The sequence below is a fragment of the Scyliorhinus torazame genome, chromosome 9 (assembly GCF_047496885.1).
Source record: "Scyliorhinus torazame isolate Kashiwa2021f chromosome 9, sScyTor2.1, whole genome shotgun sequence".
Classification (NCBI taxonomy): domain Eukaryota; kingdom Metazoa; phylum Chordata; class Chondrichthyes; order Carcharhiniformes; family Scyliorhinidae; genus Scyliorhinus; species Scyliorhinus torazame.
The window spans coordinates 6,080,451-6,107,565 of record NC_092715.1 but is presented as its reverse complement, the minus strand read 5'-3'; the positions used below and the strand labels follow the sequence as shown (position 1 = coordinate 6,107,565).

The window sequence follows — 27,115 nt, the reverse complement described above, 5'->3', positions numbered from 1 at the left end:
GAACCTGCTCAATCTTGCTCCCGTTATGTGTGCTCTATGTAGCACCTTAAATTGAATCAGGCTAAGCCTGGCGCATGAGGAAGAGGAATTTACCCTGCTTAGGGCATCAGCCCACATACCCTCCTCTATCTCCTCCCCTAGTTCTTCTTCCCACTTTCCTTTTAGTTCGCCCACCGACTCCTCCCCCTCTTCCCTCATCTCTCGGTAAATCTCTGACACCTTGCCCTCTCCGACCCACACCCCTGAAAGCACCCTGTCCTGTATCCCCTGTGTCGGGAGCAACGGAAATTCCCTCACCTGTTGTCTAGTAAACGCCCTCACCTGCATATATCTCAAGAAATTTCCCCGGGGCAACTTATACTTTTCCTCCAATGCTCCCAAGCTCGCAAAAGTCCCATCTATAAATAAATCTCCCACCCTCCTAATTCCCAACTGGTACCAGCTCTGAAATCCTCCATCCATTCTTCCTGGGGCGAACCTATGGTTGTTCCTGATTGGGGACCCCACCAGGGCTCCCCGCACCCCTCTCTGTCGCCTCCACTGTCCCCAGATATTCAATGTTGCCGCCACCACCGGGTTCGTGGTAAACATTTTAGGTGAGATCGGTAGCGGCGCCGTCACCAGCGCCTCTAAACTCGTCCCTTTACAGGACTTTCTCTCCAGTCTTTTCCACGCCGCTCCCTCACCCTCCATCATCCATTTACGTATCATTGCCACATTGGCGGCCCAATAGTAATCGCCCAAGTTCGGTAATGCCAATCCTCCTCTGTCCCTACTACGCTGAAGGAACCCCCTCCTTACTCTCGGAACTTTCCCTGCCCACACGAAGCTCGTGATGCTCCTGTCTATTTTATTAAAAAAGGTCTTGGTGATTAGTATAGGGAGACATTGAAATACAAATAAGAACCTCGGGAGGACCATCATCTTAATTGCTTGCACCCTGCCCGCCAGCGATAGAGGCTGCATGTCCCACCTCTTGAAGTCCTCCTCCATTTGTTCTACCAACCGTGTCAGATTAAGTCTGTGCAAGGTTCCCCAGCTCCTAGCGATCTGAATCCCCAGGTATCGGAAGTTTCTTTCCACTTTCCTTAGAGGCAAGCCTTCTATCTCTCTACTCTGGTCCCCTGGATGTATCACAAATAATTCACTCTTCCCCATGTTGAGCCTATACCCCGAGAAATCCCCGAACCCCCTCAAAATTCGCATAACCTCTATCATCCCCCCCGCTGGGTCCGACACGTATAACAATAAGTCATCCGCGTATAACGAGACTCGGTGTTCTTCTCCCCCTCTAATCACCCCTCTCCATTTCCTGGAGTCTCTCAACGCCATGGCCAGAGGTTCAATTGCCAACGCGAACAACAATGGAGACAGCGGCATCCCTGTCTTGTTCCCCTATATAGTCGGAAATACTCCGATCTATGTCGACCTGTAACTACGCTTGCCATTGGAGCCCCATAAAGAAGTCTAACCCAGCTAATAAACCCGTTCCCAAACCCAAACCTCCTTAACACTTCCCATAAATACTCCCACTCCACCCTATCAAATGCCTTCTCTGCGTCCATTGCCGCCACTACCTCTGCCTCGTCCATTGCCGCCACTATCTCTGCCTCCAGTTAACATTTTTAAACACACACAGTAAACATCTTAGCAAATATCAACTCAAATACTCCCCCCAAAGAATACAGTACTCTATAAGTAACCCTTAATCTTTTCTTGCAACGTCCAGAAGACAAATACTCTCTTTAACACAGACATCAGGTTTAAAGTCTCTACTGAGAGCAGTTACCACTTTTAGATTAGCAAGTGATTTGAAGACATTACTTTCATACAGAGAGAGACCAGAATTACTCCTAGTTTCTCTGGATGCAGCTCCCAATCTGCAAAACAAAACTAAACACACCCTGTAGCTGCCAGCTCAAAGCGAAAGTAAAGCAGACAGACAGCCCAGCTCCACCCACACTCTGACATCACGGCAGCTATTTGATAAACACCCATTTCTTAAAGGTACTTTCACATGACAGGAGCCTCACCAATGTCCTGTACAATTTCAGTAAAACATCCCTATTCCTGTACTCAAATCCTCTCACTGTGAAGGCCAACATACCATTTGCCTTCTTTACTGCCTGCTGTACCTGCCGCTTACCTTCAGCGACTGATGCACGAGGACACCCAGGTCTCGCTGAGTATCCGCCTCTCTCAATTTACACCCATTCAAATAATAATCTGCCTTCCTATTTTTGCTACCGAAGTGGATAACCTCACATTTATCCACATTATACTGCATCTGCCGTGCATGTGCCCACTCACTCAGCCTGTCCAAATCCCGCTGAAGCATCTCTGCATCCTCCTCACAGCTCACCCTCTCACCCAACTTCGTATCATCCGCAAATATGCAGATAATACATTTAGTTCCCTCGTCCGCACCATAATGTGAAGAGTAGGGGGCCTATCACAGATCCCTGTGGTGCCCCACTAGTTACATGTTGGGTGGCACGGCAGCACAGTGGTTTGCACTGTTGCTTCACAGCACCAGGGATGGCAGCCGGTGACTAGAGGTGTGCCTCAGGGGTTGGTGCTGGGACCACAACTTTTCACAATATACGTTAATGATCTGGAAGAAGGAACTGAAGGCACTGTTGCTATGTTTGCAGATAATACAAAGATCTGTAGAGGGACAGGTAGTATTGAGGAAGCAGGCGGGCTGCAGAAGGATTTGGACAAGCTAGGAGAGTGGGTAAAGAAGTGGCAGATGGAATACAATGTGGAAAAGTGTGAGGTTTGGAAGAAAATGGACGTATTAGTGAGAGGCAGCATGGTTTTGTGAAAGGGAGGTCGTGTCTCACTAACTTGATAGAGTTTTTCGAGGTCACTAAGATGGTTGATGCAGGTAGGGCAGTGGATGTTGTCCATATGGACTTCAGTAAGGTCTTTGACAAGGTCCCTCATGGTAGACTGGTACAAAAGGTGAAGTCACACGGGATCAGGGGTGAGCTGGCAAGATGGATACAGAACTGGCTAGGTCATAGAAGGCAGAGAGTAGCAATGGAAGGATGCTTTTCTAATTGGAGGGCTGTGACCAGTGGTGTTCCACAGGGATCAGTGCTGGGACCTTTGCTCTTTGTAGTATATATAAATGATTTGGAGGAAAATATAACTGGTCTGATTAGTAAGTTTGCAGACGACACAAAGGTTGGTGGAATTGCAGATAGCGATGAGGACTGTCTGAGGATACAGCAGGATTTAGATTGTCTGGAGACTTGGGCGGAGAGATGGCAGATGGAGTTTAATCCGGACAAATGTGAGGTAATGCATTTTGGAAGGTCTAATGCAGGTAGGGAATATACAGTGAATGGTAGAACCCTCAAGAGTATTGAAAGTCAGAGAGATCTAGGTGTACAGGTCCACAGGTCACTGAAAGGCGCAACACAGGTGGAGAAGGTAGTCAAGAAGGCATACGGCATGCTTGCCTTCATTGGCCGGGGCATTGAGGAGAAGAATTGGCAAGTCATGTTGCAGCTGTATAGAACCTTAGTTAGGCCACACTTGGAGTATAGTGTTCAATTCTGGTCGCCACACTACCAGAAGGATGTGGAGGCTTTAGAGAGGGTGCAGAAGAGATTTACCAGAATGTTGCCTGGTATGGAGGGCATTAGCTATGAGGAGCGGTTGAATAAACTCGGTTTGTTCTCACTGGAATGAAGGAGGTTGAGGGGAGACCTGATAGAGGTCTATAAAATTATGAGGGGCATATACAGAGTGGATAGTCAGAGGCTTTTCCCCAGGGTAGAGGGGTCAATTGCTAGGGGGCATAGGTTTAAGGTGAGAGGGGCAAGGTTTTGAGATGTACGAGGCAAGTTTTTTACACAGAGGGTAGTGGGTGCCTGGAACTCGCCACCTGAGGAGGTGGTGGAAGCAGGGACGATAGTGACATTTAAGGGGCATCTTGACAAATACATGAATAGGATGGGAATAGAGGGATATGGACCCAGGAAGTGTAGAAGATTGTAGTTTAGTCGGGCAGTATGGTCGGCACGGGCTTGGAGGGCCGAAGGGCCTGTTCCTGTGCTGTACATTTCTTTGTTCTTTGTTATGCACTTTGGAAGAAGGCATAGACTATTTTCTAAATGAGGAAATGCTTAGGAAATCAGAAGCACAAAGCGACTTGGGAGTCCTTGTTCACGATTCACTTCAGCCAGAGGGTGGTGAATCTGTGGAACTCTTTGCCGCAGAAGGCTGTGGAGGCCAAATCACTGAGTGTCTTTAAGACAGAGATAGATAGGTTCTTGATTAATAAGGGGATCAGGGGTTATGGGGAGAAGGCAGGAGAATGGGGATGAGAAAAATATCAGCCATGATTGAATGGCGGAGCAGACTCGATGGGCCGAGTGGCCTAATTCTGCTCCTATGTCTTGTGGTCTTATGGACCCTGGTTCGATTCCCGGCTTGGGTCACTGTCTGTGCGGAGTCTGCACGTTCTCCCCATGTCTGCGTGGGTTTCCTCCGGGTGCTCCGGTTTCCTCCCACAAGTCCCGAAAGACGTGCTGTTAGGTGAATTGGACATTCTGAATTCTCCCTCTGTGTACCCGAACAGGCGCCGGAATGTGGCAACTAGGGGCTTTTCACAGTAACTTCATTGCAGTGTTAATGTAAGCCTACTTGTGACAATAACGATTATTATTATTATTGATCAGTTCTTGCCTCTCTAAATGCCTCTAGATTGTGTCTCTCAGAATATTTTCTAAAAACTTACCCACCACAGACGTTAGGCTCACCGGTCTGTAGTTCCCAGACTTTTCCCTGCAGCCCTTCTTAAACAAAGGCACAACATTTGCTAGCCTCAAGTTAATTAATTAATTAAAAAGAAAGCAAAATCGACTTTAGTTAGAAATTAACCGGGTGCAGGGCACAGCTTAGTTGTCGGGGCTAGGGTACACATTTGTATGTATGTTGTCACATTAAACACCTGTTGCCACTGTTGCAACCTGCTCGGTGCTCGGTCGGACGGGTGAGCGGGTTGGGCTGCTCTGGGCTGGCCGGAGGGGGAGCGCGGGTGGTGGGCCCTGTGGGTGGGCTGGGCTCCTCTCCTCCACCCGACCGTCCCCAGCTCCCCCACCCCAGGGATTCGATGGGACCGTGCGATGGAATGCCCAGCTCGCATGCAGGAATGAGTCAGACATTGTCAAACGATGCGGAGAACCAGTGCTCATCACAGAGCGGGTTGTCGTCATCCTCCAGCCCATGGACCAGACCCGCTGTTACTGCCAACCCAGAGCCCCCACCCTGCAGTGAGGCAGATATGTATAACGGAGAGGGGTTGGCTGGGGGGGGGGGGGGGGGGGGGTCTGTGCCCCTGCCCAGCCCCCCTGCCCTGTGTTGATAAACCTGGAGGTGATCAGAGCGTCCCATGTGCACTGGCTCAAGATCACATGTCGTGTCGCCTCCCGTGCCTGCCTGGGCTCCGTGACCTGCTCATCCTCCCGCTCCCCCCGCATCCTCCTCATGGCCGTTCCTTCGCCTCCTCCAGCCCGTCGTCCCTCTGCTGTGCGATGTTGTGGAGGACGCAGCGGGCCAACATGATGCGGGCAACCCACTCAGCATTACACTGGGGGGCCCCTCCGGATGGTCCTGGCACCTGACCCGCATCTTCAGGAGGCCGAAGCATCGCTCGATCACGCCCCTGGTCGCTGTCTGGGCGTCGTTGTAGTGGGTCTCCGCATCCATCTATGGTCTCCGGATCGGCGCCATTGGCCATAACCGCAGTGGTTACCCGCTGCCACCCAGGAGCCAAAGCCACAGCCAGGGTGTGTGTCTTGAAGAGGCTGGGAATTGTCGACTGTGCCAGGATGTAGGTGTCGAGCACACTGCCCGGGTATCGGGGCACACTGCCCTGGTATCGGGGCACATTGCCCGGGTATCGGGAGCACACTGCCCGGGTATCGGGGCACACTGCCCGGGTATCTGGGCACACTGCCCGGGTATCGGGGCACACTGCCTGGGTATCGGGGCACACTGCCCGGGTATCGGGAGCACAATGCCCGGGTATCAGGAGCACACTGCCCGGGTATCGGGGGCACACTGCCCGGGTATCGGGAACACACTGCCCGGGTATCAGGAGCACACTGCCCGGGTATCGGGGGCACACTGCCCGGGTATCAGGAGCACACTGCCCGGGTATCGGGGGCACACTGCCCGGGTATCGGGAACACACTGCCCGGGTATCAGGAGCACACTGCCCGGGTATCGGGGGCACACTGCCCGGGTATCGGGCACACTGCCCGGGTATCGGGAACACTGCCCGGGTATAGGGGGCACACTGCCCGGGTATCGGGGCGCACTGCACGGGTATCGGGGCACACTCCCCGGGTATCGGGAACACACCGCCCGGGTATCGGGAGCACACCGCCCGGGTATCGGGGCACACTGCCCGGGTATCGGGAACACACTGCCCGGGTATCGGGGGCACACTGCCCGGGTATCGGGAGCACACTGCCCGGGTATCGCGGGCACACTGCCCAGGTATCGGGGGCACACTGCCCGGGTATCGGGGGCACACTGCCCGGGTATCGGGCACACTGCCCGGGTATCGGGAGCACACTGCCCGGGTATCGGGGCACACTGCCCGGGTATCACGGGCACACCGCCCGGGTATCGGGGGCACACCGCCCGGGTATCGGGGGCACACCGCCCGGGTATCGGGGGCACACCGTCCGGGTATCGGGGGCACACCGCCCGGGTATCGAGGGCACACTGCCCGGGTATCGGGAATACACTGCCCGGGTATCGGGGGCACACTGCACGGGTATCGGGAGAACACTGCCCGGGTATCACGGGCACACTGCCCGGGTATCGGGAGCACACCGCCCGGGTATCGGGAGCACACTGCCCGGGTATCGGGGGCACACTGCACGGGTATCGGGAGAACACTGCCCGGGTATCGCGGGCACACTGCCCGGGTATCGGGAGCACACCGCCCGGGTATCGGGGGCACACCGCCCGGGTATCGGGGGCACACCGCCCGGGTATCGGGAGCACACTGCCCGGGTATCGCGGGCACATTGCCAGGGTATCGGGGGCACACCGCCAGGGTATCGGGGGCACACCGCCAGGGTATCGCAGGCACATTGCCAGGGTATCGGGGGCACACCGCCAGGGTATCGGGGGCACACCGCCAGGGTATCGCGGGCACATTACCAGGGTATCGGGGGCACATTGCCAGGGTATCGGGGGCACACCGCCAGGGTATCGCGGGCACATTGCCAGGGTATCGGGGGCACACCGCCAGGGTATCGGGGGCACACCGCCAGGGTATCGGGGGCACACCGCCCGGGTATCGGGGGCACACCGCCCGGGTATCGGGAGCACACTGCCCGGGTATCGGGGGCACACCGCCCTGGTATCGGGGGCACACCACCCGGGTATCGGGAACACACAGCCCGGGTATCGGGGGCACACTGCCCGGGTATCGGGAGCACACCGCCCGGGTATCGGGGGCACACCGTCCGGGTATCGGGGGGACACCGCCCGGGAATCGGGGGCACACTGCACGTGTATCGGGAGAACACTGCCCGGGTATCGCAGGCACACTGCCCGGGTATCGGGAACACACTGCCCGGGTATCGGGGGCACACCGCCCGGGTATCGGGGGCACACCGCCCGGGTATCGGGGGCACACTGCCCGGGTATCAGGGGCACACCGCCCGGGTATCGGGGCACACCGCCCGGGTATCGGGAGCACACCGTCCGGGTATCGGGGGCACACCACCCGGGTATCGAGGGCACACTGCCGGGGTATCGGGAATACACTGCCCGGGTATCGGGGGCACACTGCACGGGTATCGGGAGAACACTGCCCGGGTATCGCGGGCACACTGCCCGGGTATCGGGAGCACACCGCCCGGGTATCGGGAACACACTGCCCGGGTATCGGGAGCACACTGCCCGGGTATCAGGAGCACACTGCCCGGGTATCGGGAGAACACTGCCCGGGTATCGGGAGCACACCGCCCGGGTATCAGGAGCACACTGCCCGGGTATCGGGAATACACTGCCCGGGTATCGGGGGCACACTGCCCGGGTATCGGGAGCACACCGCCCGGGTATCAGGAGCACACTGCCCGGGTATCGGGGGCACACTGCCCGGGTATCGGGAGCACACCGCCCGGGTATCAGGAGCACACTGCCCGGGTATCGGGGCACACTGCCCGGGTATCGGGAACACACCGCCCGGGTATCGGGAACACACCGCCCGGGTATCGGGGCACACTGCCCGGGTATCGGGGCACACCGCCCGGGTATCGGGGCACACCGCCCGGGTATCGGGAGCACACTGCCCGGGTATCGGGAGCACACTGCCCGGGTATCGGGGGCACACCGCCAGGGTATCGGGAACACACTGCCCGGATATCGGGAGCACACCGCCCGGGTATCGGGGGCACACCGTCCGGGTATCGGGGGCACACCGCCCGGGTATCGAGGGCACACTGCCCGGGTATCGGGAATACACTGCCCGGGTATCGGGGGCACACTGCACGGGTATCGGGAGAACACTGCCCGGGTATCGCGGGCACACTGCCCGGGTATCGGGAGCACACCGCCCGGGTATCGGGAGCACACTGCCCGGGTATCGGGGGCACACTGCACGGGTATCGGGAGAACACTGCCCGGGTATCGCGGGCACACTGCCCGGGTATCGGGAGCACACCGCCCGGGTATCGGGGGCACACCGCCCGGGTATCGGGGGCACACCGCCCGGGTATCGGGAGCACACTGCCCGGGTATCGCGGGCACATTGCCAGGGTATCGGGGGCACACCGCCAGGGTATCGGGGGCACACCGCCAGGGTATCGCGGGCACATTGCCAGGGTATCGGGGGCACACCGCCAGGGTATCGGGGGCACACCGCCAGGGTATCGCGGGCACATTACCAGGGTATCGGGGGCACATTGCCAGGGTATCGGGGGCACACCGCCAGGGTATCGCGGGCACATTGCCAGGGTATCGGGGGCACACCGCCAGGGTATCGGGGGCACACCGCCAGGGTATCGGGGGCACACCGCCCGGGTATCGGGGGCACACCACCCGGGTATCGGGAGCACACCGCCCTGGTATCGGGGGCACACCACCCGGGTATCGGGAACACACAGCCCGGGTATCGGGGGCACACTGCCCGGGTATCGGGAGCACACCGCCCGGGTATCGGGGGCACACCGTCTGGGTATCGGGGGGACACCGCCCGGGAATCGGGGGCACACTGCACGGGTATCGGGAGAACACTGCCCGGGTATCGCGGGCACACTGCCCGGGTATCGGGAACACACTGCCCGGGTATCGGGGGCACACTGCCCGGGTATCGGGGGCACACTGCCCGGGTATCGGGGGCACACCGCCCGGGTATCGGGGGCACACTGCCCGGGTATCAGGGGCACACCGCCCGGGTATCGGGGCACACCGCCCGGGTATCGGGAGCACACCGTCCGGGTATCGGGGGCACACCACCCGGGTATCGAGGGCACACTGCCGGGGTATCGGGAATACACTGCCCGGGTATCGGGGGCACACTGCACGGGTATCGGGAGAACACTGCCCGGGTATCGCGGGCACACTGCCCGGGTATCGGGAGCACACCGCCCGGGTATCGGGAACACACTGCCCGGGTATCGGGAGCACACTGCCCGGGTATCGGGAGCACACTGCCCGGGTATCGGGAGAACACTGCCCGGGTATCGGGAGCACACCGCCCGGGTATCAGGAGCACACTGCCCGGGTATCGGGAATACACTGCCCGGGTATCGGGGGCACACTGCCCGGGTATCGGGAGCACACCGCCCGGGTATCAGGAGCACACTGCCCGGGTATCGGGGGCACACTGCCCGGGTATCGGGAGCACACCGCCCGGGTATCAGGAGCACACTGCCCGGGTATCAGGAGCACACTGCCCGGGTATCGGGGCACACTGCCCGGGTATCGGGGCACACCGCCCGGGTATCGGGGCACACCGCCCGGGTATCGGGAGCACACTGCCCGGGTATCGGGAGCACACTGCCCGGGTATCGGGGGCACACCGCCAGGGTATCGGGAACACACTGCCCGGATATCGGGAGCACACTGCCCGGGTATCGGGAGCACACTGCCCGGGTATCGGGGGCACACCACCCGGGTATCGAGGGCACACTGCCCGGGTATCGGGGGCACCCCGCCAGGGTATCGGGAACACACTGCCCGGATATCGGGAGCACACTGCCCGGGTATCGGGAGCACACTGCCCGGGTATCGGGGGCACACTGCCCGGGTATCGGGAGCACACTGCCCGGGTATCGCGGGCACACTGCCCAGGTATCGGGAGCACACCGCCCGGGTATCGGGAACACACCGCCCGGGTATCGGGGCACACCGCCCGGGTATCGGGAGCACTGCCCGGGTATCGGGGCACACCGCCCGGGTATCGGGAGCACACCGTCCGGGTATCGGGGGCACACCGCCCGGGTATCGGGAGCACACTGCCCGGGTATCGGGGGCACACTGCCCGGGTATCGGGAGCACACTGCCCGGGTATCGGGAGCACACCGTCCGGGTATCGCGGGCACACTGCCAGGGTATCGGGAGCACACCGTCCGGGTATCGGGGGCACACTGCCCGGGTATCGGGAGCACACTGCCCGGGTATCGGGAGCACACCGTCCGGGTATCGGGGGCACACCGCCCGGGTATCGGGAGCACACCGTCCGGGTATCGGGGGCACACTGCCCGGGTATCGGGAGCACACTGCCCGGGTATCGGGAGCACACTGCCCGGGTATCGGGGCACACTGCCCGGGTATCGGGAGCACACTGCCCGGGCATCGGGAGCACACCGTCCGGGTATCGCGGGCACACTGCCCGGGTATCGGGAGCACACTGCCCGGGTATCGGGAGCACACTGCCCGGGTATCGGGAGCACACTGCCCGGGTATCGGGGGCACACTGCCCGGGTATCGGGGGCACACCGCCCGGGTATCGGGAGCACACTGCCCGGGTATCGGGAGCACACTGCCCGGGTATCGGGGCACACTGCCCGGGTATCAGGAGCACACTGCCCGGGTATCGGGAGCACACTGCCCGGGTATCGGGAGCACACTGCCCGGGTATCGGGGGCACACTGCCCGGGAATCGGGGGCACACTGCCCGGGTATCGGGAGCACACCGTCCGGGTATCGGGGGCACACCGTCCGGGTATCGGGGGGACACCGCCCGGGTATCGAGGGCACACTGCCCGGGTATCGGGAATACACTGCCCGGGTATCGGGGGCACACTGCCCGGGTATCGGGGGCACACTGCCCGGGTATCGCGGGCACACTGCCCGGGTATCGGGAACCCACTGCCCGGGTATCGGGGGCACACTGCCCGGGTATCGGGGGCACACTGCCCGGGTATTGGGGGCACACTGCCCGGGTATCGGGGGCACACTGCCCGGGTATCGCGGGCACACTGCCAGGGTATCGGGGGCACACTGCCCGGGTATGGGGGCACACCACCCTGGTATGAGGGCACACCGCCCGGGTATCGGGAACACACTGCCCGGGTATCGGGGGCACACAGCCCGGGTATCGGGAGCACACAGCCCGGGTATCGGGGGCACACCGCCCGGGTATCGAGAGCACACTGCCCGGGTATCGGGGGCACACTGCCCGGGTATCGGGGGCACAATGCCCGGGTATCGGGGGCACACTGCCCGGGTATCGGGGGCACACTGCCCGGGTATGGGGGCACACCGCCCTGGTATGAGGGCACACCGCCCGGGTATCGGGAACACACTGCCCGGGTATCGGGGGCACACAGCCCGGGTATCGGGAGCACACTGCCCAGGTATCGGGGGCACACCGCCCGGGTATCGAGGGCACACTGCCCAGGTATCGGGAATACACTGCCCGGGTATCGGGGGCACACTGCCCGGGTATCGGGGGCACACTGCCTGGGTATCGTGGGCACACTGCCCGGGTATCGGGGGCACAGTGCCCGGGTATCGGGGCACACTGCCCGGGTATCGGGAGCACACCGCCCGGGTATCGGGAGCACACCGCCCGGGTATCGGGGCACACTGCCCGGGTATCGGGGGCACACTGCCCGGGTATCGGGGGCACACTGCCCGGGTATCGGGGGCACACTGCCCGGGTATCGGGGGCACACAGCCCGGGTATCGGGGGCACACTGCCCGGGTATCGGGAGCACACTGCCCGGGTATCGGGAGCACACTGCCCGTGTATCGGGGCACACTGCCCGGGTATCGGGGGCACACAGCCCGGGTATCGGGGGCACACTGCCCGGGTATCGGGAACACACTGCCCGGGTATCGGGGGCACACTGCCCGGGTATCGGGGGCAGACCGCCCGGGTATCGGGGACACACCACCCGGGTATCGGGGGCACACCGCCCGGGTATCGGGGGCACACCGCCCGGGTATCGGGGGCACACCGCCCGGGTATCGGGGGGCACACCGCCCGGGTATCGGGAACACACCGCCCGGGTATCGGGAACACACAGCCCGGGTATCGGGGGCACACTGCCCAGGTATCGGGGCACACCGCCCGGGTATCGGGAGCACACCGTCCGGGTATCGGGGGCACACCGCCCGGGTATCGAGGGCACACTGCCCGGGTATCGGGAATACACTGCCCGGGTATCGGGGGAACACTGCCCGGGTATCGGGGGCACACTGCACGGGTATCGGGAATACACTGCCCGGGTATCGGGGGAACACTGCCCGGGTATCGGGGGCACACTGCACGGGTATCGGGAGAACACTGCCCGGGTATCGCGGGCACACTGCCCGGGTATCGGGAGCACACTGCCCGGGTATCGGGAGCACACTGCCCGGGTATCGGGAACACACAGCCCGGGTATCGGGGGCACACTGCCCAGGTATCGGGGCACACCGCCCGGGTATCGGGAGCACACCGTCCGGGTATCGGGGGCACACCGCCCGGGTATCGAGGGCACACTGCCCGGGTATCGGGGGAACACTGCCCGGGTATCGGGGGCACACTGCACGGGTATCGGGAGAACACTGCCCGGGTATCGCGGGCACACTGCCCGGGTATCGGGGGGCACACCGCCCGGGTATCGGGAACACACCGCCCGGGTATCGGGAACACACAGCCCGGGTATCGGGGGCACACTGCCCAGGTATCGGGGCACACCGCCCGGGTATCGGGAGCACACCGTCCGGGTATCGGGGGCACACCGCCCGGGTATCGAGGGCACACTGCCCGGGTATCGGGAATACACTGCCCGGGTATCGGGGGAACACTGCCCGGGTATCGGGGGCACACTGCACGGGTATCGGGAATACACTGCCCGGGTATCGGGGGAACACTGCCCGGGTATCGGGGGCACACTGCACGGGTATCGGGAGAACACTGCCCGGGTATCGCGGGCACACTGCCCGGGTATCGGGGGCACAATGCCCGGGTATCGGGGGCACACTGCCCGGGTATCGGGGGCACACTGCCCGGGTATGGGGGCACACCGCCCTGGTATGAGGGCACACCGCCCGGGTATCGGGAACACACTGCCCGGGTATCGGGGGCACACAGCCCGGGTATCGGGAGCACACTGCCCAGGTATCGGGGGCACACCGCCCGGGTATCGAGGGCACACTGCCCAGGTATCGGGAATACACTGCCCGGGTATCGGGGGCACACTGCCCGGGTATCGGGGGCACACTGCCTGGGTATCGTGGGCACACTGCCCGGGTATCGGGGGCACAGTGCCCGGGTATCGGGGCACACTGCCCGGGTATCGGGAGCACACCGCCCGGGTATCGGGAGCACACCGCCCGGGTATCGGGGCACACTGCCCGGGTATCGGGGGCACACTGCCCGGGTATCGGGGGCACACTGCCCGGGTATCGGGGGCACACTGCCCGGGTATCGGGGGCACACAGCCCGGGTATCGGGGGCACACTGCCCGGGTATCGGGAGCACACTGCCCGGGTATCGGGAGCACACTGCCCGTGTATCGGGGCACACTGCCCGGGTATCGGGGGCACACAGCCCGGGTATCGGGGGCACACTGCCCGGGTATCGGGAACACACTGCCCGGGTATCGGGGGCACACTGCCCGGGTATCGGGGGCAGACCGCCCGGGTATCGGGGACACACCACCCGGGTATCGGGGGCACACCGCCCGGGTATCGGGGGCACACCGCCCGGGTATCGGGGGCACACCGCCCGGGTATCGGGGGGCACACCGCCCGGGTATCGGGAACACACCGCCCGGGTATCGGGAACACACAGCCCGGGTATCGGGGGCACACTGCCCAGGTATCGGGGCACACCGCCCGGGTATCGGGAGCACACCGTCCGGGTATCGGGGGCACACCGCCCGGGTATCGAGGGCACACTGCCCGGGTATCGGGAATACACTGCCCGGGTATCGGGGGAACACTGCCCGGGTATCGGGGGCACACTGCACGGGTATCGGGAATACACTGCCCGGGTATCGGGGGAACACTGCCCGGGTATCGGGGGCACACTGCACGGGTATCGGGAGAACACTGCCCGGGTATCGCGGGCACACTGCCCGGGTATCGGGAGCACACTGCCCGGGTATCGGGAGCACACTGCCCGGGTATCGGGAGCACACTGCCCGGGTATCGGGAACACACAGCCCGGGTATCGGGGGCACACTGCCCAGGTATCGGGGCACACCGCCCGGGTATCGGGAGCACACCGTCCGGGTATCGGGGGCACACCGCCCGGGTATCGAGGGCACACTGCCCGGGTATCGGGGGAACACTGCCCGGGTATCGGGGGCACACTGCACGGGTATCGGGAGAACACTGCCCGGGTATCGCGGGCACACTGCCCGGGTATCGGGGGGCACACCGCCCGGGTATCGGGAACACACCGCCCGGGTATCGGGAACACACAGCCCAGGTATCGGGGCACACCGCCCGGGTATCGGGAGCACACCGTCCGGGTATCGGGGGCACACCGCCCGGGTATCGAGGGCACACTGCCCGGGTATCGGGAATACACTGCCCGGGTATCGGGGGAACACTGCCCGGGTATCGGGGGCACACTGCACGGGTATCGGGAATACACTGCCCGGGTATCGGGGGAACACTGCCCGGGTATCGGGGGCACACTGCACGGGTATCGGGAGAACACTGCCCGGGTATCGCGGGCACACTGCCCGGGTATCGGGAACACACTGCCCGGGTATCGGGGGCACACCGCCCGGGTATCGGGGGCACACTGCCCGGTTATCGGGGGCACACTGCCCGGGTATCGCGGGCACACTGCCAGGGTATCGGGGGCACACTGCCCGGGTATGGGGGCACACCGCCCTGGTATGAGGGCACACCGCCCGGGTATTGGGAACACACTGCCCGGGTATCGGGGGCACACAGCCTGGGTATCGGGAGCACACTGCCCAGGTATCGGGGGCACACCGCCCGGGTATCGAGGGCACACTGCCCAGGTATCGGGAATACACTGCCCGGGTATCGGGGGCACACTGCCCGGGTATCGGGGGCACACTGCCCGGGTATCGGGGGCACACTGCCCGGGTATCAAAGAACAAAGAATAAAGAAATGTACAGCACAGGAACAGGCCCTTCGGCCCTCCAAGCCCGTGCCGACCATACTGCCCGACTAAACTACAATCTTCTACACTTCCTGGGTCCGTATCCTTCTATTCCCATCCTATTCGTATATTTGTCAAGATGCCCCTTAAATGTCCCTATCGTCCCTGCTTCCACTACCTCCTCCGGTAGTGAGTTCCAGGCACCCACTACCCTCTGCGTAAAAAACTTACCTCGTACATCTACTCTAAACCTTGCCCCTCTCACCTTAAACCTATGCCCCCTAGTAATTGACCCCTCTACCCTGGGGAAAAGCCTCTGACTATCCACTCTGTCTATGCCCCTCATAATTTTGTATACCTCTATCAGGTCGCCCCTCAACCTCCTTCGTTCCAGTGAGAACAAACCGAGTTTATTCAACCGCTCCTCATAGCTTATGCCCTCCATACCAGGCAACATTCTGGTAAATCTCTTCTGCACCCTCTCTAAAGCCTCCACATCCTTCTGGTAGTGTGGTGACCAGAATTGAACACTATACTCCAAGTGTGGCCTAACTAAGGTTCTAACTAAGGTTCTATCACGGGCACACTGCCCGGGTATCGGGAACACACTGCCCGGGTATCGGGGGCACACTGCCCGGGTATCGGGAGCACACAGCCCGGGTATCGGGAGCACACCTCCCGGGTATCGGGGCACAATGCCCGGGTATCGGGGGCACACTGCCCGGGTATCGGGGCACACTGCCCGGGTAGCGGGAGCACACTGCCCGGGTATCGGGGGCACACTGCCCGGGTATCGGGGGCACACTGCCCGGGTATCGGGAGCACACTGTGCGTGTATCGGGGCACACAGCCCGGGTATCGGGGGCACACTGCCCGGGTATCGGGGGCACACCGCCCGGGTATCGGGGGCACACCGCCCGGGTATTGGGGGCACACTGCCCGGGTATCGGGAACACACCGCCCGGGTATCGGGACACACCGCCCGGGTATCGGGGGCACACCGCCCGGGTATCGGGAGCACTGCCCGGGTATCGGGGGCACACCGCCCGGGTATCGGGAACAAACCGCTGGGTATCGGGAGCACACTGCCCGGGTATCGGGGACACACTGCCCGGTATCGAGGGCACACTGCCCGGTATCGAGGGCACACTGCCCGGGTATCGGGGGCACACTGCCCAGGTATCGGCGGCACACCTGTGCACCGAGGGCTGTGAGGCCCCGGACAGGTCCCAACTCGGCGACTGGAAGGACCCCTGGCCTAGAGAGGTTCCGTCCCCCGCAGTGCCAGGTCCAGCATCATCTGGCAGATGGGTCACACTGTCGTCAATGCGTTCCAGTCCGCACGTACAGTAAACACCGTTTGCATATCATTAGCGGGCCCGTTCCGGAATTCTCCGGGGCCTCCGCGATTCTCCACCTGAACTGGGCCGAGTTCACGACGGCGCAGGTCACTTGTGCTTTAAACATCGTTAAACCGGCGCCGTGGCTGCTGCGGGGAGAGGGGGTGGGAACCCGGCGCCGTGCCTGCTGCGGGGAGAGGGGGTGGGAACCCGGCGCCGTGCCTGCTGCGGGGAGAGGGGGTGGGAACCCGGCGCCGTGCCTGCTGCGGGGAGAGGGGGTGGGAACCCGGCGCCGTGCCTGCTGCGGGGAGAGGGGGTTGGAACCTGGCGCCGTGCCTGCTGCAGGGAGAGGGGGGGGGGACCCGGCGCCGTGCCTGCTGCGGGGAGAGGGGGTGGGAACCCGGCGCCGTGCCTGCTGCGGGGAGAGGGGGTGGGAACCCGGCGTCCTGCCTGCTGCGGGGAGAGGGGGGGAACCCGCCGCCCTGCCTGCTGCGGGGAGGGGGGGGGAACCCGGCGCCGTGCCTGCTGCGGGGAGAGGGGGGGAACCCGGCGCTGTGTCTGCTGCGGGGAGAGGGGGGGGGGAACCCGGCGCCGTGCCTGCTGCGGGGAGAGGGGGGGAACCCGGCGCCGTGCCTGCTGCGGGGAGAGGGGGGGGGGGAACCCGGCGCTGTGTCTGCTGCGGGGAGAGGGGGGGGAACCCGGCGCCGTGCCTGCTGCGGGGAGAGGGGGGGGGAACCCGGCGCCCTGCCTGCTGCGGGGAGAGGGGGGGAACCCGGCGCCGTGCCTGCTGCGGGGAGGGGGGAACCCGGCGCCGTGCCTGCTGCGGGGAGAGGGGGGGAACCCGGCGCCGTGCCTGCTGCGGGGAGAGGGGGGGGGGAACCCGGCGCCGTACCTGCTGCGGGGAGAGGGGGGGGAACCCGGCGGCGTGCCTGCTGCGGGGAGAGGGGAGGAACCCGGCGCTGTGCCTGCTGCGGGGAGGGGGGGGGAACCCGGCGCCGTGCCTGCTGCGGGGAGAGGGGGGGAACCCGGCGCTGTGCCTGCTGCGGGGAGGGGGGGGAACCCGGCGCCGTGCCTGCTGCGGGGAGAGGGGGGAACCCGGCGCTGTGCCTGCTGCGGGGAGAGGGGGGGAACCCGGCGCCGTGCCTGCTGCAGGGAGAGGGGGGGAACCCGGCGCCGTGCCTGCTGCGAGGAGAGGGGGGGAACCCGGCGCCGTGCCTGCTGCGGGGAGAGGGGGGGAACCCGGCGCTGTGCCTGCTACGGGGAGAGGGGGGGAACCCGGCGCCGTGCCTGCTGCGGGGAGGGGGGGGAACCCGGCGCCGTGCCTGCTGCGGGGAGAGGGGGGGAACCCGGCGCCGTGCCTGCTGCGGGGAGGGGGGGGGAACCCGGCGCCGTGCCTGCTGCGGGGAGAGGGGGGGAACCCGGCGCCCTGCCTGCTGCGGGGAGAGGGGGGGAACCCGGCGCCGTGCCTGCTGCGCGGAGAGGGGGGGAGAACCCGGCGCCGTGCCTGCTGCGGGGTGAGGGGGAGAACCCTGCGCCGTGCCTGCTGCGGGGAGAGGGGGGGGGGAACCCGGCGCCGTGCCTGCTGCGGGGAGGGGGGGGGGAACCCGGCACCGTGCCTGCTGCGGGGAGAGGGGGGGGAACCCGGCGCCGTGCCTGCTACGGGGAGAGGGGGGGGGAACCCGGCGCCGTGCCTGCTGCGGGGAGAGGGGGGAACCCGGCGCTGTGCCTGCTGCGGAGAGAGGGGGGGGAACCCGGCGCCGTGCCTGCTGCGGGGAGAGGGGGGAACCCGGCGCCGAACCTGCTGCGGGGAGAGGGGGGGGGAACCCGGCGCCGTGCCTGCTGCGGAGAGAGGGGGGAACCCGGCGCCGTGCCTGCTGCGGGGAGAGGGGGGGGGAACCCGGCGCCGTGCCTGCTGCGGGGAGAGGGGGGAACCCGGCGCCGTGCCTGCTGCGGGGAGGGGGGGGGGAACCCGGCGCCGTGCCTGCTGCGGGGAGAGGGGGGGGAACCCGGCGCCGTGCCTGCTGCGGGGAGAGGGGGGGGGGAACCCGGCGCCGTGCCTGCTGCGGGGAGAGGGGGGGGAACCCGGCGCCGTGCCTGCTGCGGGGAGAGGGGGGGGGGAACCCGGCGCCGTGCCTGCTGCGGGGAGAGGGGGGGGACAGAGTCCAACATCACCATAGTTTGCTGACAGTCGAGTCGGGGGGGGGGGCTTCTGCCAGGGCCGGGGGGGGAGTAGCAGGGGGTGGGTGGGGGTGACCAGGGGGTGGGCTTTGGGGTCAGGGTGGACAGGAACACCATTGATGCAGCCGGCGAGGCAGCCATGCGCCCCGCTGACTGCCCGCTGGAAACGGAGGGCCCCGGGCTTACCCCCTTCTCTTCGGACGGTGTGTGTGGGGAGTGTCTGGGATGGTGTGTGTGGGGGGTGTCTGGGACGGTGTGTGTGGGGGGTGTCTGGGACGGTGTGTGTGGGGGGTGTCTGGGACGGTGTGTGTGGGGGGTGTCTGGGACGGTGTGTGTGGGGGGTGTCTGGGATGGTGTGTGTGGGGAGTGTCTGGGATGGTGTGTGTGGGGAGCGTCTGGGATGGTGTGTGTGGGGAGTGTCTGGGATGGTGTGTGTGGGGAGTGTCTGGGATGGTGTGTGTGGGGAGTGTCTGGGATGGTGTGTGTGGGGAGTGTCTGGGATGGTGTGTGTGGGGAGTGTCTGGGACGGTGTGTGTGGGGAGTGTCTGGGATGGTGTGTGTGGGGGGTGTCTGGGACGGTGTGTGTGGGGTGTGTCTGGGACGGTGTGTGTGGGGAGTGTCTGGGACGGTGTATGTGGGGTGTGTCTGGGATGGTGTGTGTGGGGAGTGTCTGGGATGGTGTGTGTGGGGGGTGTCTGGGACGGTGTGTGTGGGGTGTGTCTGGGACGGTGTGTGTGGGGAGTGTCTGGGATGGTGTGTGTGGGGAGTGTCTGGGACGGTGTGTGTGGGGAGTGTCTGGGACGGTGTGTGTGGGGAGTGTCTGGGACGGTGTGTGTGGGGAGTGTCTGGGATGGTGTGTGTGGGGAGTGTCTGGGATGTGTGTGTGTGGGGTGTGTCTGGGACGGTGTGTGTGGGGGGTGTCTGGGACGGTGTGTGTGGGGAGTGTCTGGGACGGTGTGTGTGGGGGATGTCTGGGACGGTGTGTGTGGGGAGCGTCTGGGATGGTGTGTGTGGGGGCGTCTGGGATGGTGTGTGTGGGGAGTGTCTGGGATGGTGTGTGTGGGGAGTGTCTGGGATGGTGTGTGTGGGGGCGTCTGGGATGGTGTGTGTGGGGAGTGTCTGGGATGGTGTGTGTGGGGAGTGTCTGGGATGGTGTGTGTGGGGAGTGTCTGGGAAGGTGTGTGTGGGGAGTGTCTGGGACGGTGTGTGTGGGGAGTGTCTGGGATGGTGTGTGTGGGGGGTGTCTGGGACGGTGTGTGTGGGGTGTGTCTGGGACGGTGTGTGTGGGGAGTGTCTGGGACGGTGTATGTGGGGTGTGTCTGGGATGGTGTGTGGGGAGTGTCTGGGATGGTGTGTGTGGGGGGTGTCTGGGACGGTGTGTGTGGGGTGTGTCTGGGACGGTGTGTGTTGGGAGTGTCTGGGATGGTGTGTGTGGGGAGTGTCTGGGACGGTGTGTGTGGGGAGTGTCTGGGATGGTGTGTGTGGGGAGTGCCTGGGATGGTGTGGGGAGTGTCTGGGACGGTGTGTGGGGGGAGTGTCTGGGATGGTGTGTGTGGGGAGTGTCTGGGATGGTGTGTGTGGGGAGTGTCTGGGACGGTGTGTGTGGGGAGTGTCTGGGATGGTGTGTGTGGGGGGTGCAGTATCTGCGACTGCAGCTTGTCAGCCTCCCGAGTGTCGATCCCGGACCCGGCTAATCCGGCACCGTTCCCATCGGAATCGATTGTGTTCCCGTGGCGCCGGTGTTAGCCCTTTCCTGGCCGCTGAATCGGTCCAAGTGCGGCACCAGCTTTGTTCTCGCAGAGTCCTCGAATCCTGCCCAACGTCAACACTGAGGCCGGGATTCCCCCTTCCGGGGACTACGTCCCCGCGCCGGCGCATTGTCTCCGCATTTTCGGGGGCTACGTGGACGCTGGAGGGCGCCGCTCCAGCCGGCGGCGAAGGGACAGCGCGAGTTCACGCATGCGCGGAACTGATGGCGTGATTCCGTGCATGCGCAGACTGGCCGCCGTATTTTGGCGCTTGCGCGGGGGGTTCTCTTCACCGCGACGGCCGTGGCAGAGCTCTACAGAGACCGGTGCGGAAGAAATAAGTGGCCCCACGGAACAAGCCCACCCGCAGATCGCGGGCCAGGCCACCGTAGGAGCCCCCCCGGGGGTTGGAACCCCCGCTCCCCCCCCCGCCAGCGGGACTGGCCTAAAATGGACGGCCGCCTGGCCCATCGTCGCCCGGAGAATCGCCGCTGGGCTGCTGTCAATAGCCCCCAACTGGCGTTCCCCTGCCCCAAAAACGGTGCCGGAGAATGCGGCAGCCGGCGTCGGGGCGTGGTTCACGCCACCCCCTGGGGATGGTGTGTGTGGGGAGTGTCTGGGATCCCGCCCATGGTCTCAGGAACGGAGAATTCCGCCTGCCACCTTTTATTTTTGTTTAGTCACATGGGAGGCAGCTACTGAACAGAGTCACAGGAACCTTTCAACAAACTAATGAAACACGCATGAAACAAGAGAAGGCCAGCTACACCTTCACTCCAACTATAGCTTCACAGATACATACAGATTTCTAAGGATAACACAAGTTACAAAATATATCTTATACACTAATATTCTCGACACGTACACAGTCCAATACCGGGTCAGACAAACCACGCTCTAAATTCCCCCTTGTCAAACGTCAGCTAACTGTTCTCACTAGTTCTGTCTTTTACACAAGGGTTATCAAACTCCGCTCTTGAAGAACACGTCTTGGAATATTCCCCCAACAAAGTTTCTTCCTGAATATCTTCACCAAGGATCCACCTCCGGGATTCCAATCTCTCTTTCTCATATTCCTCTGACCTGGATCGTTTCGTGCATTCAAGCTTCCATCCAATCTCTTAGATACTTAGCTGCTCCCAGAACACCACTGCTTAACTGGCCCACAGGAAGGAGTCACCAACCTTCTGATCACCTCAGATCTCAGCTTCTTGCAAGCATATTGCTTTACCTCCACCTCCTGCAGCTTTGCTTTTCCACTTGGAGCTTTTCCTGGCTCCTCAATCTCAACTTCACTGAACAGAACCTTTCCCCCAGATTCCTGTTATTTGTCCCTTTGACTTCACAGTCAAACCCTCTTGTCCCATTGCCTGGTGTCTGGGACCTGCTGTTCTTTACCTTGGGACATGCTCGCTGCAGTTCCCTTTCATGTCTTACCTGTTCTGACAGTTTCTGTGGACTACGGTTTCTTTGTGGGTTACCTTGTTTCACCTGCCTCAAATTAATCTTGTATTTTTGTGTGGGCTCCAGGTTGCTAAGCAACAGCCTAGTATATTTTTTTAACCTTGCATTTATTTTAGGCATTTTCAAAACATCATTATGATGCAGGAAAAGTTTAAAGTGAAACTAAACTGAAATCTTAACACTTTCTTAACACACACACATAAGCACAAGTTAAGCTTAAACATAAAGCCGTATCTTATTCATAACACCCACAAATATAAACATAACTTACTGATTGATTTTCTAACAATATGCGTTTCCCTCCACAGTTGGCCTGTTGCTGAACCTACCTTCTGTTAAGTATTGAATGCAGGTGGTTTTTCCAGCAAGCAGCTTTCCCAGAATGCAGGCCTTGATGGGGAATGGAGGAAACACAGGGGGTGGTGTTGGCGGTTTGGTCGGATAGACTATCTCAAAGATCCGGTGAATCACATGTCCCAAAATGTTATTATTGGCTGGCGGACCACGAACATCACCGTCCTCTGCTGGCGACCATTCACCCGTCATCATCTGAGAGAGAGAAACAGAGGGAAAGCGTGTAAAAATTGGCAAGTCATGTTGCAGCTGTATAGAACCTTAGTTAGGCCACACTTGGAGTATAGTGTTCAATTCTGGTCGCCACACTACCAGAAGGATGTGGAGGCTTTAGAGAGGGTGCAGAAGAGATTTACCAGAATGTTGCCTGGTATGGAGGGCATTAGCTATGAGGAGCGGTTGAATAAACTCGGTTTGTTCTCACTGGAACGATGGAGGTTGAGGGGCGACCTGATAGAGGTCTACAAAATTATGAGGGGCACAGACAGAGTGGATAGTCAGAGGCTTTTCCCCAGGGTAGAGGGGTCAATTACTAGGGGGCATAGGTTTAAGGTGAGAGGGGCAAGATTTAGAGTAGATGTACGAGGCAAGTTTTTTACACAGAGGGTAGTGGGTGCCTGGAACTCGCTACCAGAGGAGGTAGTGGAAGCAGGGACGATAGGGACATTTAAGGGGCATCTTGACAAATATATGAATAGGATGGGAATAGAAGGATACGGACCCAGGAAGTGTAGAAGATTGTAGTTTAGTCGGGCAGCATGGTCGGCACGGGCTTGGAGGGCCGAAGGGCCTGTTCCTGTGCTGTACATTTCTTTGTTCTTTGTTATGGAGTTGGAGAGAGATAGAGATGAGGCAGACAGTCAGAGGGAGAGAGAGATGAATAGAGACAGAGGGCGGGAGTCTCTGGTGTGTTCTACAGCAGCTGGCACTGGTCCAGCAATGGCCGCATCCTCCTCTCCCGCTGCTATCAATGGGATTTTCAATTGAATCCACCCCACACCGCTGGGAATGTGCAGCAGGGCTGCGCCATCGGCAGGATAGGAAAATCCCGCTGGTGTAAAGGACCAGGAGCTCTCACCCAGAGAGTGCAGCAGAAAGGAACAGGAAAAGACAACCGGACAGAGAGAGATGGAGAGTGAAAGAGGCAGACACGGAAATGGAGCGAGATCAAGAGGGAGATTGGAGAGAGGAGACAGAAACACCGATAGTATTTGAAAACGAGAGAGCAGAGACAAAGAGGGAGTGTGAGAGAGTTGGAGGGAGAGAACAAAACAGGGGGAACAAGAGAGATAGAGTGAAATAGGAACAGAGAACAAGAGACAGGAGGTAGGGAGATAGGAAGTAGAAAGAGGGATGAGATCCTGCAATGTGAATTTAGGGAGTGAGGAAGATGGTTAAAAAACAGGAGCACTAATGTTGGGATATCGGGATTGTCGTGTTGGGTGTTCCGCTATACAAACGAACCAACACGGTTGTAGATGGTACAACTCTGTTTTATTATTCTTGATAACAACAACTGTTAACTTCTGGCTGTGGTTCGTACTTTACCAATTAACCTGTGGACCCAGCCCTACCACTAACTCAGAGAGGCACTGAGCACATGGTGTATGTCTGAGTGGCACGCTGTGAGCTCTGTGCTCTGAGCTATCTCCTGCTGGAATGAGCGGGAACTGTGGTGTTCCCTCTTTTATAGTGCGTGTGCTCTCACTGGTGATTGGCTGTGATGTTGCGTGTGTGTTGATTGGTCCGTTGATCTGTCCATCAGTGTGTGCGTGTGTTTGCACCATGATATGTTTATATGAATATCATGACATCCCCCCTTTTCACAAGAATATGTGCCTATATGGGAATAAATATTGGTGTGTACTGAGTGCAGCTGAATGTGTGTGTGCAATATCTACAACATGTACATGAGGCTAAACTATATACATCGGAAGGTGTCAGGTGCAACAGAGCAACGAGGTTGTACCACAAACAAAACAAGTGCAATCAGCAAATAACGAAAGAGAACTCCTGGAACGACAAAAAGAGAAATAAGTTAACATTGGACTCACTGAATTGTTGTGCAACAATGTGCAAACAGGCTCATAAGTCCAGCCTAGTAGGTGGGCGATGAATTTGGGTTGACCGCCTCAAGGGTGGGTCAGGATCCACCGGCTGAGGAATGGGCCTGGCCACGGGCGATAGAGGAATGGGCATGGTGGCAGGAAGCTCCACGAAGTCGACATCAGGGACAACAAGAGGGCGTGGCACCGGTGCATGATCACGTAGCGAGCGCGGAAGCAGCCGAAGGGCCCGCCGATTACGCCGGCGAATGGAGCCATCAGGCAGGCGAACCAGGAACAAGCGGTGAGCCACGCGGCGGAGAACTTCGGCAGTTGCCGACCAGCCACCCTCTGGTAGGTGTATGTGGACGTTGTCTCCAGGCACCAAGGCAGGACGATCAGTTGCCCGAGTGTCATGTGCCACCTTCTGCTGAGCACGTTGCTGTCGCATCCTTCGCAGTACTGGAGCATGGTCGGGTTTAGGAACATGAATGGACGGTACAGCGGTCCTGAGGGCGCGACCCATCAACAGCTGGGCTGGTGAGAGGCCAGCACGGCTAAACAGAAGTCAGGTCCGGCATCAGCAGCCTTGCAGAGGAGCCGCTTCACGATATGGACGCCCTTTTCCGCCTTGCCATTTGACGGGGATGCAGAGGGCTGGACGTCACGTGTGTGAAGTCATATGAAGCGGCAAAAGAAGACCATTCTTGGCTCGTAAAACAGGGCCCATTGTCCAACATGACGGTAAGTGGAATGCCATGGCGAGCGAAGGTTTCTTTGCTTGCCCTGATTACAGCGGACGATGTCAAGTCGTGCAGGCGTATGACCTCTGGATAATTTGAAAAATAGTCAATTATGATGACGTAGTCCCTGACGAGCGCATGAAAGAGGTCCACACCCACCTTCGCCCAGGGGGACGTTACCAACTCATGGGGCTGAAGCGACTCAGGGGGTTGCGTCGGCTGAAACCTTTGGCAGGTGGGGCAGTTGAGCACCATGTTAGCAATGTCGTCGCTGATGCCCGGCCAGTATACAGCTTCTCAGGCCCTCCGCCTGCCCTTCCCAACCCCGAGGTGGCCTTCGTGTAGTTGGTCGAGGACCAGCTTGTGCATGCTGTGTGGAATCACAATCCGGTCCAGCTTTAGGAGGACACCATCAATGACGGCCAAGTCGTCCCGGACATTGTAGAATTCTGGGCACTGTCCTTTGAGCCACCCTCCCGTCATGTGGCGCATCACACGTTGTAGAAGGGGGTCAGCCGCAGTCTAACGGCGAATACGGGCCAGACTTGCATCAGTAGCTGGCAGATTGGTTGATGTGAAGGCCACATGCGCTTCGACCTGACAGACGAACCCCCCCCGATTCAGCGGTGTGCTCACTGCTCTGGACAGGGCATCCGCGATGATGAAGTCCTTTCCCGGGCTGTAGACCAGTTGGAAGTCGTACCTCCGGAGCTTGAGTAGGATGCGCTGGAGGCGAGGGGTCATCTCATTCAGGTCCTTTTGTATGATGCTGACCAGGGGGCGATGGTCGGTTTCCACGGTGAACTGAGGGAGACCATACACGTAGTCATGGAACTTATCTATGCCGGTTAACAAACCCAGGCACTCCTTCTCGATCTGCGCATAGTGCTGTTCTGTGGGGGTCATGGCCTGCATGGCATAGGCGACCGGGGCCCATGATGCAGTGTCGTCCCGTTGCAGGAGTACCGCCCAATGCCGGACTGGCTGGCATCAGTCGAGATCTTTATATCTCGAGTAGTGTCGAAGAACGCCAATACCGGGGGCTGTGGTGAGCTTGATCTTGAGCTCCTCCCATTCCTTCTGGTGTGCGGGCAGCCACTGGAACTCCGTGGTCTTCTTCACTAGGTGGCGAAGAGCCGTTGTGTGCGAGGCAAGTTTGGGAATAAACTTCCCCAGGAAGTTGACCATCCCGAGAAAGCGTAGCACTGCCTTCTTGTCTGCCGGCTGCGGCACGGCTGCAATAGCTGCCACTTTGTCTGCATCCGGACACACCCCTGACCGGGATGTGGTCCCCCAGAAACTTTAGCTCAGTTTGGCCAAAAGAGTTTGGCTCGGTTGAGGCGCAGGCCGCGTTCTCGTATCCGAGCAAAGACGCGCTGGAGACGACTGATGTGCTCCTGTGGTGTGGTGGACCAGATGATGACGTCGTCTACATAGACACGCACCCCTTCGATGCCCTCCATCATCTGTTCCATGATTCGATGAAACACCTCGGATGCCGAGATGATGCCAAACGGCTTTCCGTTGTAGCAATACCTGCCAAAGGGAGTGTTGAAGGTGCACAGCTTCCTGCTGGACTGCTCCAGTTGAATCTGCCAAAAACCCTTTGAGGCATCAAGCTTTGTGAAAATTTTAGCCCGGGCCATTTCGCTCGTGATCTCTTCCCGTTTGGGTATG

At 61.2% G+C, this 27,115-nt stretch overlaps 1 protein-coding gene across 3 annotated transcripts in view; it reads right to left on the bottom strand.

Annotated features, from left to right (window-relative positions):
• The window catches only part of spef2 (sperm flagellar 2), a 941,194-nt gene that overhangs the window by 627,660 nt on the left and 286,419 nt on the right, over nucleotides 1-27,115 (bottom strand). For all 3 annotated transcript variants that reach the window (XM_072515585.1, XM_072515587.1, XM_072515586.1), the window contains exon 11: nucleotides 22,626-22,845. In XM_072515585.1, the coding sequence (XP_072371686.1) occupies nucleotides 22,626-22,845 (220 nt within the window). The remainder of the gene's footprint in view (nucleotides 1-22,625; nucleotides 22,846-27,115) is intronic.